Here is a 13,568-nt window from a genome sequence, read left to right on the forward strand (position 1 = left end):
AATGTTGATTGTGTTTTTTCCTTTGAAGTTCCCCTAACTAGGATCTAGACTACTGCTAGATAACATGTGCTGGTATACAGTATAGAGCTGAAGTTGGCAGATTGGAGGAGTGATTTCTTTTTTGTCATTAAACACATTTAAGCACCTCGTAGACATATATACACCTCTTGCACATAAGAAAAAAAAGAAAGAAACAAACAAAAAACAAACAGAAACACGACAGCTTTAGAAGTTGTCACTGTTCAAAAATAACTACCTTCCATGCACACAGTGTATAGAAATTTAATAAAATACACAACAAGTACAGTAGCCCACATTCACGTGTAAGCTCAGCTTATTTTCACATAAACTGCAGAGGACGACAATAAAATTACAAATACATTCTTAAAAAAATGTTTTTTTTTGTAGGAACCTCAAATGGTTTTATGAAAAGGGACATTCCCTGTTGCACCACCATTAACAGTTCATAAGACACTTCACTTTTGTATTTAACGTCACTGATATGTATTTCAGTTGCCTGTGATATTCAAAGAGATGTTCCTTATACACTAAATGGAGACAGAAAGCTTCACTGTACAAAAGCAGACAGGACTCAATAGCTTAACAGTAGCAATTTGTTCAATAGCCTCACAAAATTGGAGCTTGAAATGTGTAAAATACAGACATCTAAATTGACAGGTACAGTACACCATGAAAACACTTGAAGTCAGGTAAGCGCTGATTCCCCCCGCCCCCCACCCCAAAACCTTCACAGCAGTCAAGGACACACATATCACCTTAACACAACAAGTCACAAACTCAAAAAACATACAAAGCAGATGGTTTTTGGTTATACAATGCGTGTCTGGACACCTCTGTAGGTCAAAAAAAAAAGAAAAAAGAAAACAAACAAACAAACAATTTAAAAAAAAAATCACCTCTTGCTCATTAATCTGCGGTTTCATCATCCCTCCTCTGGCAGGTGAGAGTGAGAGAGCGAGATCATCTGACCTGTCAGTTGCCAGATTCCCGCGGGTCGAGGACATAATCTGACCCCCCGCACTCCTGGCTGATGACAGAGCTGTGAATGAGACCGCTTGACAGGGACTTAGGCCTGAGCTCACAGGTCAGGTAGGAGGGCTCCTCCAATTCGGTGTGCAGTGGGGAGCACTGGCCATCTGGAGGGCCATAGGCACTGCTGTCTGAACCCCCCTCCCTCTCCTCTTTGGACTCATGGTTGGCCAAGTCCAGGGGCATACTGCTCTTGCTGGGACTACTGGACGCGGATGGACTCTCCTGTAGCGGTGGGCTTAGTGCACGCTGCGATTTTAAGTAAGGTTTGACATTGGCCACAAGGATTGTACTGTCTCGCTGTTCCTTTCCAAACGTGCTGAGGGTTTTTCTGCTGCTGCAGCTGATGGTGCCATAAATCTCTGTCTCTACCATGGCATCCATTCCCACAGGGATGAAAAGGTTGGTGCGATTATCGGCGCTGTCTGCTTGGCTTCCTACCCGTAACTTTGGCATCCAGCATCTGTCAGAATGTCCCAGTGCACGACATTCATCCGTGCAGTGGACTGATTTGTCTTGCTCTGCAAAAACAGTTAAACATTTGTTATTGGACCCTGCTGGGGTAAGAATAAACAACCAAGAAGAAAATGTTGATGGCATTTTGAAGGATGAGCAGCGACAATAAACACTGCAACAAACACAAATTCCAGTAGTATTCTTGAAATCCTACGATATTTACTATGCGTCACTAGAATATTTCAGAATAAACATGAACCTGCAGCACATTGCTACAGATACGGTTTAGTTAGATTCAGCAACGTAAACACAATCTTCTTCTTCCTAGACATGACTCACAACGTAATGACACCCAACAATATACTACAAAAAAAAGTTAGTTCCTTTGCTTTTCCGCCGGCCAGTGCAGCAAATGAGTCAACCGATTCATAAAACATCTTCCTCATGCTACTCTTAACAACAACATCATGTGTGGGTGTTTCCTGGAGAATATCATCTGGCGCAGATGAAGAGATGTGCTTTTCATGTTTCATTTGCAGCAGAAGGTTTGTGTAAAATAAACACACAACTGTGACATTTGCATGAGCAGCCATATTCACCGCTTTGAAAAAAAAAATCTGTTGTCAGGATGTTTTTAGTAAGCATATTGTCAGGGCTCATTATTGTCACTTATAGGTGTTAATTTTATTCCAGAGGACGGGTGAAACTCAGTCAATCAAATCTGGAATAAAGCGCCCAAAATGAGACTGGATTTTTTGGAAATGCCATTACATTAGGAGCATAAACACTCATTAGTTTGACCTGTAGTCATTTTTCTAATTACTTTGAGAGACTCTGCTGCATAATCAGCAGCTCATTTGCATTTCCTGCCCATTTTTCATTTCACTCCTTGTTAGTAGAAATGTATTGTGACCTGTCCTTGTCTCCAGAGCACATCGGTGATCTTCTCGATGCATATAACTACTGTTGAATGTGCAACAACAAAGAAGTCAAACCGAAATAATTTTCTACGTAGCTTGGTCTAAGGATAGCAGTGTAGCAGTACACTGCCAGTGCACTTTCTGTATAATTTGAGGCAAAGAAAACACACAGTCTCTCCCACTCTTGACCTTACGTATCGGTGATTGAAGTGGAGCTCTGATTAGACCATGACTATAGGAGCTTCAGCTGCTATCATTGATGCTGTGCCAAGCCAAACACCTCAGGAATATACCATTTATACGTGAACCTTGGTGTTAGTGGTTGGGAAAAAAAGAGTGAGAGAAAAGGCTGTATTGCTGTGCCCTGACTCGGCCTGTTACATTTCATACTACATCTAACCCTGGCAGACATAAAAGAGCGACACACAGAATGAACCAATTTCCACGGTCTTATGATGTAGAAGGTGTCATTTCTTTCTTTTTTTCCACTCTGTAGCCACTACACTTCGCTATTAAAATTAATTTGACATTGATGCATCGAGGTATTTTGCATGTAGAGGCATGAAGCAAAAATGTCAAACGTGTCTTTGTAAATTGGTGGAAAATGATTGTTTTCCTTCATTTGTTATACATGAAAGCGAAACAGCAATTTCATTCGAAAAAGTATGAAATTAATCTCCAAGTTGTTCTGTTAACTGATTTAACTTTAATAAACGTGTTATCTTTTCTCTGATTGGCATCCCTTTTTGCTAGAGAGGCATGTGTAAGTTGAAAAGATGATCGCTGATTTGATCAGAGTTATGGCTATTTACTTGGGTTTGGCGCGTGTCCCACTATAAGTAATGGATGAGTGATCATGTAACACACATAGAGACAAAATGTACAATCCAAAACAACACCGCCACATCTGTAATATCTAATTCCTTGAGGTTGATGTCTCTCCCGAGTGGTAGATTATGACAGGAAATGCTAATGTCCTCAAGTCTGCCACACACTAACACTTACATCCTTTCTCTTGTCTAATGGAAACCAAAAATTTCAACCAAAGCTTCAAACCTGTTTCTTATTTAACCACAAAATTAGATCCAGTTAAAACCTTACACTACACTGATCCCATCTCATAGCTTTGGTCTATAAATAAGGCTTCTCTATCTCGCTCTTATCCTATTCCATGAAATCAAAGACCACGAGCAAGTGTTTAACTGTGAATGAGAGACTTGATCTCATTGTGAAAACCGGCTCTGGCGAGGATGGAGCCTGGAACAAGGGGAAGCTCTACATGTTGAGGCTCTTCCTTAGAAGAGGTGGGGAGATCCTCGCGTTCAAAGGCAACAGCACCTTCCTTGCACACTAGCCTTGCCCAGTTGGCTGCAGGCTACATCAGAAATCCGAGGAGGAAGTTCAAACAAACAAAAAAAATAAAAGAAAGAAGAAACCATCTTTGTGACACTACCCTCAAGAGATGTGAACACCAGCGCACATACAATGCAAAAGCTCATTCACAAGTCCATGAACACCTACACAAACACACCCACTCATGCACTTGAAGCCATAGGACAAAATTGATCTGTTAATTATGCTGTGACTGGACTGAGATGGAGCAAACTGATTGAGGCTCTTAATCTAACAGGTTCAGAATGTTTTTAAGAATTTATTGAGGAAATAAATGTTGTGTGTGTGTGTGTGTGTGTTTTGATGTGTGCAGTAAAATGTTTTTGAATAATGGCTGTCATTTTGTGTCATGTGATCTACCCTAATTGTAATTGGAGCTGTCACTTTTTGTCTGTATACAGCTTTTTTGTTCACACAGATGCTTGCCTGACAGAGATGCTGCAGAAATGTTGAATTATCTTTTGTCTTTCTTTGTTTTTTTTGTTTTTTTTGGGGGGGGGCAGCGCAAATTCCGTCATGTGGGAAAACCTCCTTTTCCTTATATTTTTTCTTCTTCTGCAGCTGGGTGAGCACACTATCCACCTTATTTGCTTTACATAAACACAGTTTGCATGAAAACAAATGCAGTTTGTCCCTCAACAAAATCAATTTAATCCATTCTAGCCAGAAAGACACACAGAGCTGATGCTAATTCTGTGTAATACTGACGAGTTTTCATTTGTATCCTGTTTCAAAATACAGTGCAAAAATTGTTAGGTGGATTGTGTTTATTTTTTCAAATGACAGATGTAAAATATCAACTACACGAGGAAGATAAATAATACATTTCAGCAATCAACTCTAAAATTGTCTGCGCTGATTACTGTGGGGGATTTAGGTCAATTTTAGAATGAACGATTATGGAAAATCATACCTGTTTACGTATCTTAATGGGAAATTGACTGAAGTCTTTTGCTGCATCTAAACTGATGTTTGTTTTTCTCATTGCAGCAAGATTTGTGCACAGCTCTCTTGGACAGTTGTGTCTCGAATAGAAGTTTAAATGAGACATTTAGAGAAATTATATAAATGATAAGAATCTCTTCTATGGATATATGACATGAAGATGGTTTAAAGTTGCAAAACAAGTTAGATTAGTTATAATAAGGTCTTTTGTATAAAAACTCATACTTGGTGGTAAGATGCTAGCTAAGAAGCAGGTAAAGCCATTAAAGTATGTAATTAGTAAAGTGCATTAATAATTGAACAGTTTTAAGTTAGCAGTGCACCAAGCTGTGACTACATCTTTTACTGTCAGATTTCAGGCTGCACACTGTCATCTTTTTTTCCTGTCATGTTATGTGAACTTAAACATGCACCATTCTTTGCATAAACCATTATTATGCCATCTTTGTCAGGACTAAGATCAAGAGAAAATACTCATTTGAGTTCAAAATGCATTGTACATCAAAAGGGGGGAAACTAAATGATGGCTTTGATTTGGCAAAACCGCAACACAGGTTCTGCATATTACAAGTGCTGCACTTTGAAGCATCCACGTTCCAGATCACAGTTTGCGTCCAGCAACCCCCCACCCCCAACCCCCAACCCCCACCACCACCACCACCACCACCCCCATCCACTCGTGCACTTGTGGTTCTTTGGCCTGCGTATCTAGCGCCACAGAGCAAAGTATTTTCTGTGGCACAAACATCCGAGGCTAGGACAAGAAGCATAAGCGAGGAGAAGCGGGGAGATGCTGAATTCATTTTCATGGTACCTCTCACTGCAGCAGAGGAGCTAGCAGACGATGCTGATGCAAAGGGATGTATGTGCTTATAAGGTTTGGGTTGTAAGTGTTATTGTATCTCCCTTTATAACCACAAGCATTGAAGGATTGTGTCTGCATGTTTTTATAAAATGCGATACCTAATGCAATGACAGTTTACATCCCCCGTTTAGCATTTATTAGCAGCCTGTGCATACTCAATAAATGGTGAATTTACTACACACTGTAATGCAGCTGTAAAAAGATAACAACATATGCGGCCTATTATTATTGTTTATGATTAATAGTTGACATTAATTATCTGTTTATTGCCTCCACTTATGGGGCCCCACAAGAGGAGTTATAGCTGTTAACAAAAACATAACTTAACACTTAACACACACTGCTTACAACTCCACCAGAGTTAGAAGCCATTTATTTTTTATATATATCAACTGCTACTATTAGTGCTTGCAGGGGATAAAGATTTGTATGCTTTTTCTTGTTATGATTACACTTTCATGATCACACACTATAGTTTTTCAAACACACACTGAATGAACAAGCAATTAACTACAAGTTATTCACATAGTAGATGCATAATCTACATTATTTATAACAAAAAAAATGTTAAAGGAATTGAGAATGAAGAAATAACGAGGCTTTCATCTTATGTGTCTGCCATTGGCTTTCCATTTCCATTTTTCCATTTCTTCAGTTAATGGAAATTTGTTAAATAACAGCCTTAAAATGGCAGACTTGTACAGTGTCTTTATGCGGTATAGTCCACTGCATATGGATAAAGGATACGTAAAAAAAAAAAAAAAAAAGTCAAAGTCGCTGTGATCCTATGGCTGACTGTGAACAAAACAATGACATGCTCAAAAACAAAGAAAACCGACTGCCCATTATAAATAGAATCAGAGAAAGCCTAGCAACATACCCACTGTGCATCTGGCGTCTGTGAGAGCGAATAAATATTCAGAGTGCATGATAGTGGAAGCTGCACAGGTGCATATATTACCTGTATCAAAGCAGCCAGGAGACTAGAGGGATGGTAAAGGTAAAGACATAAAAGCAATACTACTTAACCCACAAGCCTTTGTGTTGGTGCATTTGGAACTAAAATTCTGTGGTGTCTCCATTTTGGATAATGGCTCTATCTTGTCAAAATCTACAAAACAGTGGCTTTGTTGTTCAATAAATGCACCTGTATGTTTGTGTGAGTGTGAGTGTGTGTGATACAGACAGAAGGAGTGCGTGGGTTGGAGGGTGATGTTTTTGTGTGATCGGGTCTAAGGTGCGATGCATAATGTAGATCTTCCATCTCTCAGTCAGCAGATAGTGACACCATTTAATGTTCAACTGTCCAGTCCCACAAGAGAGAGAGGGCACAATTTAAATCAAACCATTTGTTTTGCTCTTTAACTAAATTTCTCACATACAGGGACGGCATTAGCAAAATCCATTAATATTAAAAGCACTACCTCACTTCTTTGCATTTCTCTAGTTCTCTTATCTTACAAATGCAGCTCTATAAATTAACTGACATTCCTGTCTGGCAGGCATCAGCGCCGCACATGTAAATATTCAGTCTCGCATGTACAAAACATCTCTTTCAATATCTCTGCATGTGATTGGCCTCAGAACTTGGACTGAATCAGACTCCGAAATGTGCTGCAAAAAAAAAAAAATGTGATTGAATTTACACCTCCCACAGAGTCAAGTTTGGTCCGCCATAATTCCTCATGGCACATGCATACACACACAGACACACACTCACCCGTACACACATGTACGCAAGCACTCTCACACATACACAAAAGTGAGATTGAGAGAGAGACGGGGGAGAGAGAGACTTACACATCTCTCTGGCAGCGGCAAGAGTGTTTCCATCTCTGCCCTCTTGAGCGAGCCACAAACAAACAGTTCATAGCAATGTAAATGGTGTGGAAAGTGCTGCTGCATAAGGACCTGATGACCACAGCCATCCTCCTCTAAGGCTCGCACAAGGAAATGAGAAACATCACCACTTCACACAAGTCCCCACATTATCTTTTATCTCGCCAGTGAGACTTGCTCTCACATGTTCAGTTAATATTCACAATAGCTAAATATATCAGTCACAATCGGGTCAACCAAGGTTGCAACGGACTGACAATCATCTATGATTATACTCCTGGAAATCGGGATCATTTCAGATTTGTAAAATAACATTCAAGATTTCTATTTTCAGATAGAAAGTAAAGCTCTTTTCAAAACAGTGTAACCATGGCAAAACTGATAATGACTGAGAAAATCTTCTCAAGCAAAAGGTGGAAACACTCTGTCATGTTGCACCAGAAATACCTGTCATTTTGCACTGCAAGTGTCTATCATACTTTCTCGTCTCTGTCGTGTTGTTCAAGACATGCATGCGGTGAAGCTGTGCTCAAATAATGACATGATCAAAAAAGATACAGACGGAGGCACACTTTACCATGCATATGAGTTTGTTTGATGGCTAAATCAAACACAAGATGTTTGAACATTCTACCTTCAACCAATGGACTCTTTTATCCTTTTGAACTGCCATCTACCTTCCACTCGGGTGCCTTCATGTCATCTTTGCAACACAGCTCAGGCTGTCTGCAATGTAAAGCGTTACAAACTAACACTACCTGCATCTAATAACAGTCTCGATTTACAGCTTCCACGTTAAACGTTAAATGTCTCCGTCAGCTGTACGCAGGTGCTGGTGGACTCCCATTTCAACACCAGCGAGCTGCGTGTCTGTTCTCCGAGCATATAGTATAATTAATGTCTAGTACAAGAGTCAGTTAGGCATCTTCCAGATGTCAGGAACAGAGTGCGTCCACTCACCCTGCTCAAAAGGCTGGCCATTAACTGCTGTTGCTTTCATCTTGAGGGCCTCCCTGGCAGACGTGTCGCAGTGTGAGCCTTTATTAGTATCCTGGTCACTATCAGCCTGGTCACTATCACCATGGCCACTGTCTCGGAGGCTTGCTCGTTCTGCATCCTTAAATGTTGAGCTGCAGCAGAAAGGAAGGAGAGAAAAAAAAAACATTACTTGCCATTACCTCTCATGAGTGTTCCTATTTGATAGCCATAGTCAGCTGCCTTGATACAAAGATGAAGAAGCTAAATGCGATGGCAAGGAAGCCTCTGGATAGACCTCTTACCTTTGAACAAATGGTTGCCTGCTGCCAGCGTAATTGGACTCTGAGGGAAAATTTTCGGTCTAGAAGGGAGAGAAGAATGATATTTTGCATTGATCATGTTAAAAATGTCATGCAATTTTCAACAATAGCCCGAGAAACAGGAGTTTCAGACAGGAAAAGCAACATTCTTGCCTGTTTTAAAAATATTTCCACAGTCTTTTATTATTTATTATGGCACCTGGAAGATGTCAATAAAAGCCAGAGAGCACCTGCCTGTGATGACGGCACGATAAGAGCACATCTCCATTGTGACCATATGTGCTTCCTTGGCAAGGCAAAGGAGTAAAGCATTAGCCACTGTCATCAGCATCCTTTTTTTCCCCTATCTTGAGAATAATGTGTTTGTGTTGATCACACCCACGTACCCTAGTGACTGGTGACAGTGCCAGGCCTTGTCATCTGTGTTATCATCTCCAAATGAGACTGTCTGTGAGACTGTCCTAGATATTTACATCGTTTACAACAGATAATTCTGGTGTGCTACACAGGACTACAAGCCCATGCTGTCAAATTAGCATGTTAGCTGGCTTGTGTGTTCAACCCTGCCATCTCTACAAGGCAAGGCTGCACCCTATTAATGGCCTTATCGTGCCAACTTTGGATGCGGATGGGTGGATCTGGCCCATATTTGTGGGGAGCGAAAAATGCGATTGTAAGGTTATGCTGTGTGCATCTAGCTGCCTGGTGCACATTGGTTCAGTAATGTGATCGGACAAGCTGCTCAAACACCTGTCCAATTCCACATTTCAGGCAGGGTTTTGTTTTCACTCTATACCAGTGGATCTGGCAGGGTCACAGCAGCCTTGTTCAAGACTCACACTGTTTGCATGTCTAACTGAGAAGACTTTCTGATTATGCGGACCACCTGTACCATTTTGCAAAAGAAGACTTGCGATGGAGCTTTTTTTTTTTTTTCTCAGAGTGCCCTCTTTACAAAAATGCAATTTTCAACACACAAATATATTCTGACACCAAGGTGCCATATCATGCTTTATATACGGAGAAAGCTTCATACTGTCATAACAGAGGAAGAAAAAAAAGATAATAATGATGTCTGTTCACAGTGACAGAGTTTCTCTTTTTCAGTCGATTACTTTTCTTTTGTCAGATTTGTGTGGTAAAGCAGCAGGTGCAGATAAGCGAGAATAAAGGGCAGATAAAGAGTACGGTGCAGCATCCTCCTTACCTGTATCACTGACATCCTATTCGCTGGAGTGTCTGTGCTAAGCCCGGCAAAGCTGGAGTGGCAACCTGCCCTGGGGACTGTCAGGCTGTTTGGGGTGGTTTTCAGGTACATGACTTCTGACCTGGGCAGCGTGAGCGGCAAAGGACTCTGGTAGTCAAAACATATTGGAGAAGTGATGAGAGACGGGCTGCTCACCACATTCATCCGGCTCGCAGAATCTCTCTCCTCCATCTCACTCTGCACCAGCATGATGTCACTCTTGTTGATCCTTTTCTTTTTGCCCTTCCCCACTGGAGGATTGGAGTACTCAGCCATGCGGCAGTTATAATTCCCAGTCTCCTTATCTTGATGCTTGGACTTGACAGCGATGGCGGTCATGACTGCTAAGAGCATGACAGAGATAATGCAGAGGGTAACTATGAGGGGCAGGGATACGTCCCAGTGCTGCTGTTCCCCACTCGCGCTGGAACCCCCACCCGGTGCTGTTTCTGTGTTCGCCCTAATGATCAGCTTAGCCACGGCAGATAAAGGGGGCTTGCCATGGTCAGTTACCTTCACCACCAGCTCAACCACTGGGGCAACCTCTTCCCAGAGAGCATGAGCAGTTCTGACCTCCCCTCCCATCGGATCCATCTCAAACAGGTGGTCCTCATTTCCCTCCGTGATCTCATAGGTCAAATGTCCACTTTCTCCGTGGTCGTGGTCCACAGCTTTCACCGTGGCCACGATGTATCCGATACCTACGTTTCTAGGCACTGGAATTTCAGCGGTATCATTCAGCAGGAGGGGCAGAATAATAACTGGGAGATTGTCGTTGACGTCCAGAACATTGACCCTGACTGTGGAGGTGCTCTCCATGTGAGGAGATCCTCCATCTTTAGCCTGAACCTTGAACTCAAAGGATTTTGTTTGCTCATAGTTGAAAGAGCGTGAGGCATATATGGCTCCATTTGTGGGATTAACAGACACATAGGTGTACACGGAAACATCTCCTATATGTGACGGCAGGATTGAGTACGACACTGTTCCATTCCGACCCACATCTGGGTCGTGGGCCAGAACAGAGCCCAAGTACTCCCCTGGGATGTTGTTCTCAGGCACCTGTAGCAGATACATAGTCTTTGTAAAGCGTGGCGCATTGTCATTCTCATCCAAGATTTTCACAGTAAACGACTTAGTGTAGTTCAAAGAAGGGATCCCATTGTCTCTCGCCACTATTGTTACATTGTATTCATCTTTCATTTCCCTGTCCAGAGGTCTGTCTGTAAGCAGCGTGTAAAAATTGTCATTGTTTTCCTGCAGTCTGAAGGGTACATTTCCCAGCACCCGGCACTGAAGTTGACCATTACGGCCAGAATCTTTATCTGTCACTCTGACCAGCGCTATGACAGATTCTGGAGGTGCTGCCTCGCTGATGGCTCCTTGCCGGACAGAAACAAAACTTATTATTGGCGAGTTGTCGTTCTTGTCAAGCACTTTCACAGTAATTTTACAGTGGCCCGGTATTGGGTTGGGCCCCAGATCCTTGGCCTGGACGTCAAACTCTATGATTGGATTCTCTTCATAGTCAATTTCTCCCTGGACCTTGATGACGCCAGTATTGGGGTCAATGGAGAACAAATCTTGGATTCTCTCAGATGCATATCCAGTGAAGGAATAAACCACCTGTCCGTTGCTGCCCTCATCTTGGTCAGTGGCGTTCAGATCTATGAGCACCTTCCCCTGAGGTGAATTCTCAGGAATCTCAATCACATAGGAGGATTTTTCAAAAACCGGGCTATTGTCATTGGAATCAGTCACTCTGACGTTAATCTGCATGGAGCCTGATCTTGGATACTCCCCACCGTCAATTGCAGTGAGGAGAAGGGTGTGATGACTCTGATCCTCTCTATCCAGAGGTCTCTGGACCACAAGCTCTGGATATATAGTCCCATCTCCCCTCACTTTTAAATCCAAAGAAAATGTATTGTAATCATCTCTCGTGACCTGATAGGTCTTTATTCCATTCTCCCCGGAATCTGAGTCATGTGCAATAGTCAGTGGGAAGCGCGTGCCAGCAGCTGCGTTTTCTGAAATATCAATATTAACGTGGTCTGAGGGAAAACTGGGCGAGTTGTCATTGATGTCCTGTATATCAATCTTGATCATACATATTTCCTTATCGTTGGCAAACACCTCCATGGAGAGCTGGCACTTTGGGTTGCGCCTGCATAACGTTTCCCTGTCAATCCTTTGTTTAGTGAAGATAAGTCCACTCTCCGGGTCAACATCCACCAGATGTGGTGCAGAATTCTCCAGCACTCTGAAGTTAGATTTTTTCCCTCTCTCCATGGTCCCATATCCGGCATCTTTTGCTATATTGCCTATAACAGTGCCAGGTCCTTGCTCCTCTGGGACAGAATAATTGAGATTTTTCAATGTCAGGGCTTTAACCCACAGCAGAAAGAAAATGGGTACAGAGAGACGCATCCCTTCAACTGGATATGCGGTAGTGGCAGACAGAAAGAAAAAAAAATCCTCGTTGACTTTCAACCTGTTGATTACGGCAAACCTAGAGGACTAAACCCAAACCCAGCGTGTGCTTGACGCCGATCTCACACTAATTACGTATAAAACCAATCTATGAATCGTTATCTCCTTTCAATCGCTATTTTAACCTCTTTCACATGCCGTTCGGCTAGGATGAACTCTTTCTGTAAACAAAGATGACCGCCCGACGACACATAATGCATGAATTAAAGATCAAATCCAACATAGTGTACGATAAATGCTTTGTTTTCCCTCACAGGGGGGACACTAAATGAATAATCGATGACTATAAAGTATTAATATTCCCCACTGCATCCAAGGTTAAAGGGTTTGAATCTCTGTGGTGAAGGTTAGACCATGGCTTACAAAAGCGCATTGCCCTCATGCGACATTTACACCTAGGCTACAGCAAATACTGACATGCCCGTTCAAAATGCAGCATTGCCCGATGTTACCATTCACAATGCATTTACTTTTTTCCTGTGCGGCACACTGTTGCATATGGGTTCTGCTGCCGTAGCGTATAGAGCCTGCCCATGACACAAAGTGGAATAAAAGCAGGATATAGAGCTGTCACTCCTGTCCAACCTTTTGTGTTCCCGTCATTCAAGAGCATCTATAGCACGGCTGCGACTTTTGCCCGATGAATGTCCTATAATCAATCCAATAATCCCATAATCCAGTCCAATTGGACCCGGTGTTCCTGCATCCTTCATTCGGACAATGCTCATCTGCACTGCCCCCGCGAACGTTGCCAGAGAAGATGGGAGGAAGAGAAGAAAAAAAAAACGTGAAAAGGGTGCTGGAAGATTTCAGATAATCAAAATTAATCGCTTTCCTTGCGCTCAGTTCTCTCCGCGTCAACTGTTGAAACCCGCTCCCTGCACAGTGAGATCTGACCGGAATCCTCTCGACGCCTTCTTTAAAGCAGACTCCACTGTATTTCGTGCTGCATTTAACATAGTTTCTGATCGTCTTCCAGCAAATGAGTGAACAGTGACAGATCTTTGCCTTCGGGGGGGTTCTCCAATAGGTCTGGCAAGATCGCATGAAGAAGGGCTGTTCTA

At 42.3% G+C, this 13,568-nt stretch overlaps 1 protein-coding gene across 1 annotated transcript; it reads right to left on the bottom strand.

Annotated features, from left to right (window-relative positions):
- Nucleotides 1-268: 268 nt before the first annotated feature.
- On the bottom strand, nucleotides 269-13,254 carry LOC146965071 (protocadherin-17-like). Its single transcript, XM_085765379.1, has 4 exons — nucleotides 9,973-13,254; nucleotides 8,748-8,806; nucleotides 8,428-8,597; nucleotides 269-1,571 (listed from the first exon to the last, which is right to left on the bottom strand). Exons 1-4 carry the CDS (start codon nucleotides 12,439-12,441, stop codon nucleotides 994-996), a joined length of 3,276 nt encoding a protein of 1,091 aa, XP_085621505.1. The 5' UTR covers nucleotides 12,442-13,254; the 3' UTR covers nucleotides 269-993.
- Nucleotides 13,255-13,568: the final 314 nt, after the last annotated feature.

This window comes from Trachurus japonicus, chromosome 21 (assembly GCF_045865225.1).
Source record: "Trachurus japonicus isolate A0001 chromosome 21, Traja_1.0".
Lineage (NCBI taxonomy): Eukaryota > Metazoa > Chordata > Actinopteri > Carangiformes > Carangidae > Trachurus > Trachurus japonicus.

What these genes read in the sequence shown, in the direction of transcription:
- LOC146965071 (XM_085765379.1), bottom strand. Translation starts at nt 12,441, where the DNA reads ATGCGTCTCTCTGTACCCATTTTCTTTCTGCTGTGGGTTAAAGCCCTG. An exon ending in ATAGGATGTCAGTGATACAG is followed by an intron (nt 8,807 to 9,972) that starts GTAAGGAGGATG and finishes TCTCCCTTCTAG; the next exon opens with ACCGAAAATTTTCCCTCAGA. An exon ending in TGGCCAGCCTTTTGAGCAGG is followed by an intron (nt 1,572 to 8,427) that starts GTGAGTGGACGC and finishes CTGTTTTTGCAG; the next exon opens with AGCAAGACAAATCAGTCCAC.